At 40.6% G+C, this 13,077-nt stretch overlaps 1 protein-coding gene across 1 annotated transcript; it reads right to left on the bottom strand.

The window, feature by feature from the left end:
• Nucleotides 1-3,860: 3,860 nt before the first annotated feature.
• LOC125994538 (corticotropin-releasing factor-binding protein) lies at nt 3,861-7,015 on the bottom strand. Its single transcript, XM_049763882.1, has 7 exons — nt 6,895-7,015; nt 6,737-6,824; nt 6,036-6,199; nt 5,745-5,955; nt 5,447-5,601; nt 4,867-4,987; nt 3,861-4,146 (listed from the first exon to the last, which is right to left on the bottom strand). Exons 1-7 carry the CDS (start codon nt 6,973-6,975, stop codon nt 3,992-3,994), a joined length of 975 nt encoding a protein of 324 aa, XP_049619839.1. The 5' UTR covers nt 6,976-7,015; the 3' UTR covers nt 3,861-3,991.
• Between the last annotated feature and the right edge of the window lie 6,062 nt (nt 7,016-13,077).

A 13,077-nucleotide genomic window follows, 5' to 3' on the forward strand; every position in this document is an offset into this window, starting at 1 on the left:
CCCCCAAGTCGGCCGAGAGAAAACCACGCCCACTACCTAGGGGGCTTGGTGAAATCCAATAGTGTAGGACACTCCATTAGGTACACCGCCATTTTCAGGTGTACCTAATAACAGGCCACTTCATTAGGGAAAAATCATGGTCAAAGCTTAAATGAAAGTGAAAAGTGCCACACCCGCCCTCACCCCCACTTTCTGATTGGCTGTTTGACCTGTGACGTCACTTGGAAACTGCATTGGAAACTACACCTTTGACCATGATATTTCCCTAATAAAGTGGCCTGTTATTAGGTACACTTGAAAATGGCGGTGTACCTAATGGAGTGTCCGCTCGTTAAGTGCACCTGCGTGAAAAGTTTTAGCTACTTTTGAACGTGAAAGTGGCTAAAACTTTTCCCGCAGGTGCGCTTAACGAGGTAATCACACAGACACTCCATTAGGTACACCGCCATTTTCAAGTGTACCTAATAACAGGCCACTTGACACGTGTGACCTTTGACCATGATATTGCCCTAATAAAGTGGCCTGTTATTAGGTACACTTGAAAATGGCGGTGTACCTAATGGAGTGTCCGTGTGATTACCTCGTTAAGCGCACCTGCGTGAAAAGTTTTAGCTCCTGCAGAAGTGAAAATGACCAAAAACTTTTCCCGCAGGTGCGCTTAACGAGGTAATCACACGGACACTCCATTAGGTACACCGCCATTTTCAAGTGTACCTAATAACAGGCCACTTGACACATGTGACCTTTGACCATGATATTGCCCTAATAAAGTGGCCTGTTATTAGGTACACTTGAAAATGGCGGTGTACCTAATGGAGTGTCCGTGTGATTCCCTCGTTAAGCGCACCTGCGTGAAAAGTTTTAGCCACTTTCACGTTCAAAAGGAGCTAAAACTTTTCACGCAGGTGCGCTTAACGAGCGGACACTCCATTAGGTACACCGCCATTTTCAAGTGTACCTAATAACAGGCCACTTTATTAGGGAAATATCATGGTCAAAGGTGCAGTTTCCAATGCAATTTCCAAGTGACGTCACAGGTCAAACAGCCAATCAGAAAGTGGGGGTGAGGGCGGGTGTGGCACTTTTCATTTTCATTTAAGCTTTGACCATGATTTTTCCCTAATGAAGTGGCCTGTTATTAGGTACACCTGAAAATGGCGGTGTACCTAATGGAGTGTCCTACACTATTGGATTTCACCCCGCCCCCTAGGTAGTGGGCGTGGTTTTCTCTCAGCCGACTTGGGGGCGGGGCCACCTTATGTGTTTACACATAAATACTTGCATTTGTTTGCATAAACCATACGAAGCGAGGTTCCAATTCTAAAATCACATTTGGGTACATGCTCACACCTGGGATCGAACCAGGTTCATACAGAGCGAGAGCCCGTGTCACTAACCAGTCGGCTATTTCGACCTGGGAGCTCTTGGCCGTCTGCACTCTTTTGTACTAGTGATGTGCATTCCAGTTTTAAGTGAACTGGATCTTTAGATTTGTTCAAAGGAATCGTTCACCGAATTATTTATTTATTATTTATTCATCCTTTTTTTTTTTTTAACCACGTGTAGTGTACCTATAGAAGTGTCCATGAGGTGTACCTCACAGGCCACTTCATTAGGGAAAAAGCTTAAGTGAAAGTGAAAAGTACCTCACCCGCCCTCACCCCCACCTCCTGATTGGCTGTTTGATCTGTGACGTCACTCGGATACTCCATTAGGTACACCACCATTTTTAGGTGTACCTAATCACAGGCCACTTCACTAGGGAAAAATCCTGATCAAAGTTTAAATGAAAGTGAAAAGTGCCACACCCGCACTCACCCCCACTTTCTGATTGGCTGTTTGATCTGTGACGTCACTCGGTCAATCTATTAGGTACACCACCATTAGGTACACAGCTCACCCATTAACTCGTTCGCGAACGGGAAAGTCAGGATTCATTCCCTCACTGATGCATTCTCGAGATCGCTCACACAGCACAAGAGGTGTCCAGACTGGTCCACAAAATTATTGACTTGGATCTCAGTTGCAGGTTAAGCTGATGTCCAATTTGTCCTTCCAAATAATGCCCTTCAATCCATCTTTAAAACCCTGACCCTAGTTTGAAACCCTAGTCAAGTCAAGTCAAGTGAAGTTTATTTATATAGCCTTAAATAGCAAACATGTCTCAAAGGGTTAGGGTATGTACAAAAATTGACAATTATTCTCAAACATCCCCTGATCTTAATTTTAAATCCTAGTTTGAAACCCTGACCCTAGTTTGAAATGTCCGTACCATAAAATTGATATGCAATAAGCAAGATAAACAGATCCAGAGTGATGCTAGCGATGTTGATCTTGTTTATGCTCACATGGGAGAAATAAGTATCCGAGTTAATAAATAAAGATGTCCTGCCATGTGAAATTACTGTTTTAATTATTCGGCTGAATGCTCCTTTTAAATCCCACTTCCTAGCTTTTACTCTCTCTTTTTTTCAGGCAGCAGTTTAATGACGTCTTAATGCTATTAGAGCTGTAGAAAGCATACGCGGGCGTCAGTGTATCAGTCGTGAATGAATACAGGATGAGGTCGGGATTTTCGGTGGACGCTAAAATTGAAGGTTTAATGCAGCAATAGAACAAACAATTCCGAGATGTTTATTTAACAGCAGAGCGGTTAAGGTCAGCGTGTTTCTGTTTACTCTCAATCGTGGATTATGAATGTCCCGACTTGCTCAGTTTCTTGTAGAAAACATTTATTATCTTATCATGGTGATTGTTGTTGATTTTGATTAATATGCCATTCATTTTCTTTTCAATATGCCATGTATTCTATTTCATTTTCAAGAATTAAACATCTCGTTTTTCACAAGACTACATTTTAATTGGTAAGTATTTATTGGTGATGCTTGCTTTAGAAAGTGTAAGAACTTATGCCTTCAAGTATCTGTAGTAGTAGTATCGGATCTTTTTATTATAGTCAAAATATGTCACATAGACAGTGTTGGAAAGTTCGCTTTCAAAAAATAAAAAGGTTGCTGCAAGCTACCGTCTGACATATTGGCATTTTTGGCATTTTCTCATTGTCTCTGTATTGTAAGACTTTTTTTTGTAAAAAAAAAAAAGACCATCTAAGGCTTTTTTTCCAGACAAAAATGCACTTAATATGCCAGGGCCAAGATTTGAATCCCGATTGACGGGCAGAGAAGGCTTTGCTGACCCTGACTGCTCATCACAGTTGACGTCTAACCGCTTACATGCTCAGTGCTGAAAATAAACAATTACAAGGAGAGACTTAAATCACCCTCCCTCCCAATTTCCCCCTCCTCGACGGCTTCCAAAGTGCACTTCAGCCTCTAATAATGAAAAGTGAAAATTGCTGCACGTCAAGCGAAAACGACATCCGGTGGGTAATTGAATCATCACCGTTGAGCAGGTTTGAGATGTATCCCCCCGTAAGGAGAAGATCAAACGCTTGGCAGGAATGTCGAAGGGAATAAAGCACATGGGCTGTAATCCAATTAAGAGCTGCACATTCATGCGCACTGTACACTTGGCGGAGGTCACAAATAAACATCCAACAGGATTAAACATGCATGTTAATTCTCATCATAAGTCGTTTTCATTATGGCTCCAAGCAGCCGCTCCGAAAGCTATTTGTGTGCCTGCGGAACACATCGGATTAGGACAAATTAAAAATGAGATGCTGATGGCTACAGAGTGTTTGAATGGAAATGCAAACATACAAACAATACCAATGATTCGCTGACTCATCGTTGTTTGCATTCAAATTAGACTCATGAAGTTCTGAAGTAGAAAACAAGAACATGCAGTTCTCTCAATGCAATGAAAGCCATTTCTCGATTTAAAATATAATAATAATCTGATTTGTCATGCGTTGTTTTTATTTAGTTTCAAAATGCTCTAGTCAATACAAAGCGGGACACGTAAGGAACACACAAGATTATTTTTTTCCCCATATTGTACACAAAAGTATTTACAAATTGTGTGTGTTTCACTCCACATTGCACATGTTGTCCAGGCTGTTCTCGTGGGCCTCTGGCAGCTCGTTACGTTCGAGTAGCCGATAACGGAAAGACACCCGATTGATGTAGTTCCCACTGGACACCAGCCTCACCACCGAGTTATCGCAACCGATTTTCATCTGGGCTGAGGAACCACACAGACAAGAACAGTCACTGGCACTATGTACCATGTAGTGTTGCTCTACACCACAAAATAAATGAATGAATGAATAAATAGATAAATAAATAAATAAATAAATAAATAAATAAATAAATAAATAAATAAATAAATAAATAAATGTTGGAAGGAGTACCTAAAGTTGGGCTAAATCTTTCTAAACAATCGGGACAAGGAGTTATTCATCATTTTACAGGAACATTTGTACTTGGCAGGTTTTGAGATTAATGAGCTGGAGAGTTTGTTGTGGCCATTTTTGGACAGTTTGTGGGAGAGACCAAGCTAACAAGCGGACTCATTTGCATTCGACAAATAGGAGGAACACAAACACATTGGAAAAACAATCTGACAAGCAGAAAGTGCAAAAGCATTGAGCCATAAATCTGTGTCGCATTCTGAAATAAAGTATCACGTAGAAGCAACTTTGCTTTAAAATGTTAAATGTATATTCTGGAGCGTTTTTACTTTTTTTTTTTTTTACATATCAGGTGTCCTGGAACATTTCAGACCCTAACATTAACATAATACTAACATTCAGTATGAACAGATGTTAAAAATCATAATTAATAATTATCAGCTAACAAAATAAAATACTTTTTAAAGTGTCGCCAACAAGGTGCCAAAGTTTGGCTTTCATTTGTGCCCACTTTGACGTGATTTTCACAATAAAGGAGCCGATGGACTTACCAAGTCCACTGAGAGGAAAACACAGATCAGCAACGGGGAACATGCGTGACGTGTCCACCCCGTTTCCACCCAGCAGCTCCACGTAGTCACCGGAACCCGAACATCCAGACGACAGCCTCGCCTTTGTAAAAAGAAAAAAAAAATGAAGGGTGCCAACTTGCTGTTTTTAGGGCATGATTTAGATGAGAAAAATACTAACAAAAATATTGGTAGCTATTGTTTTAAAACCATACATTAAATCTTAACCTTACTTAGAAACCCTAAACCTGTTTTGAAACCCTTCTCTGAAACCCTAACTGTAGTTTCAAACCCCAACCGTAATTTCAAACCCTACTTTGAAACACAAATTCTACTTGGAAACCTGACTTTGGAACCCTCACTGCTAACCCTAACCACAAGGCCTACCCCTAACCTGAACCCTAATCCAAAAACCCTAAAACCTAATCCTAACCGTAACCCCAATTTCTAATCCTGACCTCCTAACCCAAACCCTAACCTAACCCAAATTGCTAACCCCTAACCCTCACTCCCCAAACCCCTAACCCTACACCTACGTTACGCACATGTATGAGTGTCTGACCTTGGATCTGAGCTGGTTGCTTTTGTCCTGCTCCAGGCTGAGCTGTGTCAGTTGGATCTCCACCGGGTAGATGATGGAGAAGCTGCAATTGCTGTGCTGATGTGGCATCACCATAGTGAAGCTGCCCTCTGGGCTCTGAGACATGATGTTACATGCTGCAATACACACACACATACACATGCACACACACACGGAAAATGTGCAACAAGTACACTAATAAGCCCTCGCTTAACCTTGGAACAGCCACACACACACATATGGCTGCTGGTCCACGTCTTTTTCTTTTCTATGGACTCACGGAAAGGGTTACGCAGCTTCTTCACGATGAGGGAGAAGCCGCTGTCGGGGTTGCGGATGCGGAAGAAGACCATGGCTACGTTCTGAGATGAGCGAGTGGCGTGGCCCGGCGCCGTGGAGGAGCAGATGTCTGTGTAGCGCTGGTGAAGAGGCAGCGGGTGGTCCTGGTTGCTGGGGAACTTCTCCCCCTTCAGGACCCAGCCATCAAATATCTAGAAATGTCCATCAAATGAACAACAACATTAAAATACAATGGTGTAGTAGGCCTAAGTGTTTGTGGAGTGAGGTCAACCTTGATGAAGTCGCCGGCGTCGCAGTCGATGTTGACGTCAGACACCTCCAGGCCGATGACCTCGCTAGGCTCGCCGATGATGAAGGCGGCGCAGGCCGGCTGCTGCGGCGGCGACGACGCCACAAAAGTGAATTGGCCCTCGGTGGCCAACATGTCCAGACATCCTGACAAAATGGATGGAGGAGGGGGGGGGGGAAAAAAAAACATGCTTGAGTAAATTCGATTCTCAACCAAAAAATTACGAACAGCTCACCATAAATAATAAATACATTTAGAACAGTGACAAGCAACGACATACAAATATCTTCATTATTGTAATATTTGAAAATGTTTCAGTTATTTATTTTTTTTTTTTTTTTACACTTTTACTTAAACTACATTGTGTGAGTACTTTTGCCATCTCTGTGTGGCCAACCAACCACAATAACAAACGTATTTTCTTGAATAGAGGCCAAAACTGTGAATTTAGTCAATTTTATTTGAAGAAGGTATCTATTAGTGGGGAGGCAATTATTAGCGGAATCTTCTTTGGAAAAATGCATTTTCTAAATAGTTCTAAGCTATCCAGGCACTATCGTCAAATAATGTGCATCATAAAAGAATCTGAAAATGAAAATACAGCTCTTAAAATGATGCCAAGCACTTCAAAACCAACCGACATGACAGTGGGATCGTTCAGTCAGCAAAATGAAGCCACTTACTGAGATCTCGTCTGAAAACAAAGTCTTCGGATTCTCTCTTCTGCTCCAAACTGAGGAGAGAATATAATCCATCTGAAGAGGCATCCTCCTGAAAGTACATATTTGAGATTTGGGCATCATCACGTAAGCAAGCAAAAATTCTACTTGGTGGCTCTCACCTCGATGTAGCGGCTGAGCATCGTGCGGGCTGACAGAGAAAGGAGGAGGAAGAGAAGTTGTGTGCGTACGGATGGAGACATGCCGGTGATGTGTGTGCGTTTCTCTTGGAGAGGAGAAGAACAGCTGGGATGCTGCGTGCGTGGCAGCTTTTATATCCGGCAGCACTGCATGGAGTCATGTGTGAGGCTCGCACAATTGATGTTGTCAAATGCACAAATTGTCAATACCATCTTTTTTGGTTTATTTCTTATTTAAACTTATTTTTTCCAGGTAGGATAGTTTCTCATTCTTAACCAAAGGTTCACAACCAGTGTCAGTTTTAGTATTCTTTTCAATGTCTTTTATATAGTGAGTACTTGTCAAATACAAGATTTAAAAAAAAGGTCAATAAATATTGTTTCATAAAAGAAAGATACGATTTTCCGAACAGTAATACCAAAATAAAAACGTTGGAAATATGTCCATTTCTTTGTCACTAATTGCTTTTATGCTTTGCTCTCATCCAGTTCACGACATGCATTTAGATGCGGCTAATTGTAAGCATCCATTGTGAAAGGTCAAACTTGACAACAAGCCCAGTGTTTGGAACGGAGGCCACACGCCGGTTCCCATTCATCTAAAATCCCCCCAAAATACTGCGTGTGCCCTATAATTATCCTCTAATGAGTGCTGACATTTCCTTTGAACTTTTGAAGGTCTGCAACGCCACACGCCGGCTCCAAAAATAAAAAGTACAACAAAGAGCAACAATGGCTTCGAGACGTTGTCCCCTCAGTGTGCAATGACCTATTCGAGGTGTATTACCTTCAATTCAAAGCCATGGGGGGGCAACTCAAATTAATTGGTGTTCCTTTTAAAGCCTTTGTGCGTAGATGATGTCTCTGCCGATCTATCACAACTCGAAAAACTGGGAGCTCAAGACAATGGGCCGTGCATTTAAACTTTTCATCATGATTCTGCTCAAATATAAATTAATATTTGAGATCTTTATTGTAAAAATACTCTCAAGTTGGTAAACTCCTGCTTTATTCACATGAATTGCACGAGTCCAACTTCCAGGAATTTTGCAACCCTGGTGTGAAACGTACCTCCATGATAAACAGGGTGTCTCTTTATTGTACATTCAGTGATCTGCATAAAGTTAAATGGACCAATATGATATGTTATATGATATATTATATGCGTACAAATCAAACACAATCAAATACGTTTTCTTGAAATAAAATAATAAAATACATAATAAAATACATAATAAAAAATCCAGTCCAAGTGATCATTTGCTGCCCTCTGATGGCCAATATGAAGAACTAGACTTTGTTAATGCTATTTTTCCAATTACTACAGTAAATATACACGGTATATATATATATATATATATATATATATATATAGAGAGAGAGAGAGAGAGAGAGAGAGAGAGAGAGAGAGAGAGAGAGAGAGAGAGAGAGAGAGAGAGAGAGAGAGAGAATGAAAATTATTGTTTGTAGTTTGTACTGTGTAATAATTGCTTAAGGTGCTCAGACTCGATGTTCCAAACATGGCGTCATGTGTGGAGTTAAATTGCAACAAGTGTCGACTTAACAGAGAAGCGCCCGTCTGGGCCTTTGTATCCCAGCATGCATCTTGTCCCTGCCTGAACATATCTACTCCCTGGCAGAAAGAGAACATTTAGTGAACTCGTCTCTTGATTGGTGCATGTTGACTCGCTTGTGCACACACACACACAAAAAGTGCACAAGCAGGGCAACTTGACCCATTCATCTCCTGCGGGGGTTCCTAATGAGCCGACCCTCCCTGTTTGGACTGACTAGACAGAGAGAGATGAGTGCGAAGCCTTGCATGGATTTTCTTCCTCATCCCTCCTCTCCCAAACGTGGTTAGTTCAAAGTGTGTTAATCAAGAGCGATGGATAACACCGTCTTCTTTTAATTACCTCCCAACTTCAGGGGAGGCCTCCTGGTGCCATTTTTGTAATTTGTTATTTTGATTTTTGTAGTAGCCGAGTCAAGCCTCTTATTTGTTCAGTTAAGTTAGAGTTGAGCATAGTGAAGAATCTACATTCAAGTTAGAAAAATCAATAAAAATGTTTTCATTTCATTTTGACAACAGAAGGGTGGACTTACAACAATTAGAACACATCATTCGACTTTGTGATGGTGTCCCAGGTGGGTCTTTGGTCTTTACCTTCCATCATTCTGACTGTTTTCAGTCGTTTCTCATCCTATCCGAGCTAATAAACATTGATTAGATTGCATAATCAATGCACTCACTGACAATGATTCAGTGCTTTGCATAAATTTTATTGAGTGCAATCAGCTTAAAAAAAGCAGGGACTCAATATATGACAAAAAACAAACAAACTGAAATATAATAATAATAATAATAATAATAATAATAATAATAATAATAATAATAATAATAATAATAATAATAATAATAATAATAATAATACATTTACTGTGTACTCTCCAGATATTGAATGTTTCCATAGCAGGTTTACATCAACAGTATTGATCACGTGTCTCTATTTAAAAAAAAAAAAAAAAAGTGATGACTGCAAAAACATTTTGTGAAGCCTATACTATTTTCTTCTGCTACCCACTAGATGTCGACATTGAACCGCAGCTGACATGAAAGACGTCACAGCGCTTAAAAAATGAATTATAAAAACAGCACAGTTTTCTCCTGTGCTTGGGCTGAGTGAATGTATCATTGCAATAATAATAATTAATAATAATGAAAAATACCTTAGCTGTAAACATTTTCAGAGTACTGATTTAGTACAGGAGGTCTTTGACTCATGACTTAAGTTTTAAAACTAATTATCTTTTTTTTTTTAAAAAAAGAGATTAAAAGGCATGTTGTAAGAAAATTGTTAAAATGAAATAAAACCTGAGTTTATTCGTTATGCTTTGTCCTTAATATCACAATGATGATGACACGTTTGTTGTAATTTTGCCTCTGGTAAAAATTAGAGTATTATTTTTCAACATAATATAATACCTGTCTTATTATGGATAGACACTTAGGCCTACTAAGGGACTGTATTTTCATGTTTATCATTGCGGTGGTACTCGGTTAGCTACTGTAAATACTTTTTTTAGGTGGTGTAAAAAAACATGAATCTATAGGAAAGTTTTAGCGGAACACCACAACACATGCACAAACTGTTCAGAAAGTAGCATCTAATGACAACAACAATGTGACATATCACCTTCCAACAAATGTACAGTATGGAGAGCATGTAAGTTTAGTCCCGGCCCGCGTAGCCATGCATGGCTGGGTCACATAATGAATGTTGATGAAGTAGAAAAGCCGCTTTAATCAGGACGGATCACTGTGCAGAGGTGGAGAATGTCAGCGAGAGCAGGCACAGCTGCTTGCTGAGAAATTCAATATTGACTGTCGGGATAAATGTCCTGCATATTCTCTCATGTGTCCCAGGGGCCGCGGTATTATGCCTCTCACGTTAGCGGGCCCTAATTGGATTAAAAATGACTTGTTATTGGGAGAAAAATGGCCGAGAATATGCCGTCATAATTATTGCCTCTGCTTCTCCGGGCGCGCGGCGAAATGTCAAAATCAGGTGTTTGCCGGCAAACACCTGATTTGATGGATTGGGTTTCATTTGGGAATCAATGAGGGGCTGTGCAGTAAGAAATGTCACATCAAAGTCTTGTTTTCTATGCCTCAGGCTTTGATATACCTGCAATGTTTTTAAAAGGAGATGGCCTGATGCATAAGCAGTAGCCTCTGACGACAACAAGCCACTCACAATAACCAATAAAGAAATAGCAAGAAAATGTCACCTACTTGAATAGACTGTCAAAAAGAAATTCAACATTTTGCCACATTTTTGCTTCAGTTCAATGGACACTGTGCTGCTCCTTCTGGTGTGTGCGCCTTGGCCACCTGGGGGCAGTATAATACAAACATACATGGAGCTGTCTTTGTTCCTCAGTAAAACGCAATAGCGCTTCTTTGCAGAGGTTAAAACAGACATGTAAGTGAGTATTGTTATTTTATGTCTGTTTACGTGTGTTGCTCCACTATTTGCATTCAACTACTCTCCGTCATGTCAATGTGTAGTTTTTTTTCTTTTTTGTTCACAGTAAACTTCAATGCGGAGTGAAATTAAACAGCTCGAAGACTTATGGAGAATTACTCACCATCTGCCAAAGTGATGCTGCTTATTGTGACGTGAGTTCAGTTAAATTTCCTTACAGCGCTCCTCACTCAATTTTTGCATGCAGGTCAAAGCAAAATATGTCAGCAGTTCATTTCTGTGAAATATAAAATAAACATGTCAAGCACATAAAACATTACCAGAAAAAAAGTGACAAAAAAATCTTTGAAAAGCAAGTGGGAATTGGAATAGTTTGCTCTTAACATGTGCAAAAAGTATTTTATATTGCTCTGTTTTTCACCATGAAAATAAAAAAATACTCCACCTTAATTGCTCTTGGGGGTCCTCTGGTTGTTATGCGGCCCAAAGCAGCTGCTCAGTTCGCTTACATGCGTTGGGCTCTGGAAAAGAGTTAAAAAAAAAAAAAAAAAAGCGTTCTATGTGACACTTTTGAGGCAAGATTGAACAAAATGGTTCAAAAGCTTTCTTTCTACCTTTTAAATGTGTCCAATAAGGTTGCTGACATGAGTTAATTTTGGGCTTGACCTCTTAAAGGCTTGGGTGGGCAAGGTGGGCACTCAACCCATGTCCACCATGCAAAGTGGATGTGACACAGACAAAAATGCATCAGACGTCCACTGGGCTTTGCTTCGCGCACACCGCCAGGCGCCAGCCATTAACACAAAATAAATGCTCCACGACGTAAAAGTGACAGCGTCTCATTCATACTGACACGGGCTAAATTACACATAAAACCACTGATAACATCATCATTAAATATTGATTCTAAGGAAGGCGGAGACCAAAACACACATATCCACACACACGCGTTATAAAGCCCTCCATGCAGATTCAGCAGAGGGCTGGGGTGGGAGTTGCGAGAGGTGACGAAAGGTAAAAAGGAAGTGGAGAAGGTGAAGGGGGAAGGGGGGGTAGAGCCTTGGGGGAGCGAGGATGGGGAGGGGGAGGCAGTGAGATTAAAGTCTGAGGCTGTGAGCAGATGTGAGCATTGATGATGATGGATGGGGCTTGTTGAGATGCAGACTTGTTAGCATGAGAGGCCCTCGCAGCCTCCTCACGGTCCCCCATGTGCCACCATGTGCATTTGTTTAATTTTATTTATTTATTTGGGGGGGGGGGTGCTACTTGAAAACAGTTACATGTAACAATTGTTCATGAAAATGAAGAGAAGCAATGAGACGGTTCTACCTGTCTGTCCGTCCATCCATCCAACTGCCCGAAACAAAAAAATACATCATAATATTCACAATTGATATCGCCTTGTAGCTGTGAGCCTGGTTTTATAATAGACGGCTTTACCGTAATGTTTTTTTTTCCCTTTAAATGGGACATATTATGGAAAATTGACTTGTTAATTGCTTGTATACAAATACCGCTGTTTGGTCTCTGGAGTGCCTGCCCACACATCAAGTGTGAAATTAAACACCTAAGTAAATTTATCTGCCTAGTTCTGAAAATTAGTTTGTGAGCGAGCAGCACTTTTGCCTCACTGTTCCATATCAGTGGAGCTAATTAACATAATACTCCCCCCCCCCCCACACACACACACACACAACTGACACACACACATATTGCAAGTCTCTCTGCCTATGTCTTATCTGGCGAGGAGAGGCACTTAAAGTGACATCCGGAAACCAGTTTGTGGTGTGTACACTTGCCATGAACACATCAAACTGCTGCCTCCATGAGTTAAAATGATTTTATTCTTTTATCTTTTGAATTTTCATCACCTGCCAACTCCCACCACTTACTACTTAGCAGAGATAAGTCCATAACGTTTAACTTGAGGGACAGAAATGCAAAAAAAAAAAAAAAAAAAAAGTGTGCCTCTCTCAATGCTGCATGCAAATATTAAATTTGAGATTTTATTTTTTGGGGTGGAAAATTATCCTGTATCAAAGCCCGTGTCACCCAGTTACAAAATAAATAAGTGCATCCCTGCACATACACCGGCAGCAGGTGGTGTGTAAATGTAGGTGTGTGTGAATGGGTCATGCTGAGTGGTAACCTGCTCTCCACTCTAACCACATAAAAG

Source organism: Syngnathus scovelli, chromosome 3, assembly GCF_024217435.2.
Source record: "Syngnathus scovelli strain Florida chromosome 3, RoL_Ssco_1.2, whole genome shotgun sequence".
NCBI classification, from domain to species: Eukaryota; Metazoa; Chordata; class Actinopteri; order Syngnathiformes; family Syngnathidae; genus Syngnathus; species Syngnathus scovelli.

Coding starts and splice junctions, on each gene's coding strand:
- LOC125994538 (XM_049763882.1), bottom strand. CDS start 6,975: ATGTCTCCATCCGTACGCACACAACTTCTCTTCCTCCTCCTTTCTCTG. Junction 5,602..5,744: donor GAAGCTGCGTAACCCTTTCC/GTGAGTCCATAG, acceptor TGTGTATTGCAG/CATGTAACATCATGTCTCAG. Junction 4,988..5,446: donor GCAACCAGCTCAGATCCAAG/GTCAGACACTCA, acceptor CTTTTTACAAAG/GCGAGGCTGTCGTCTGGATG.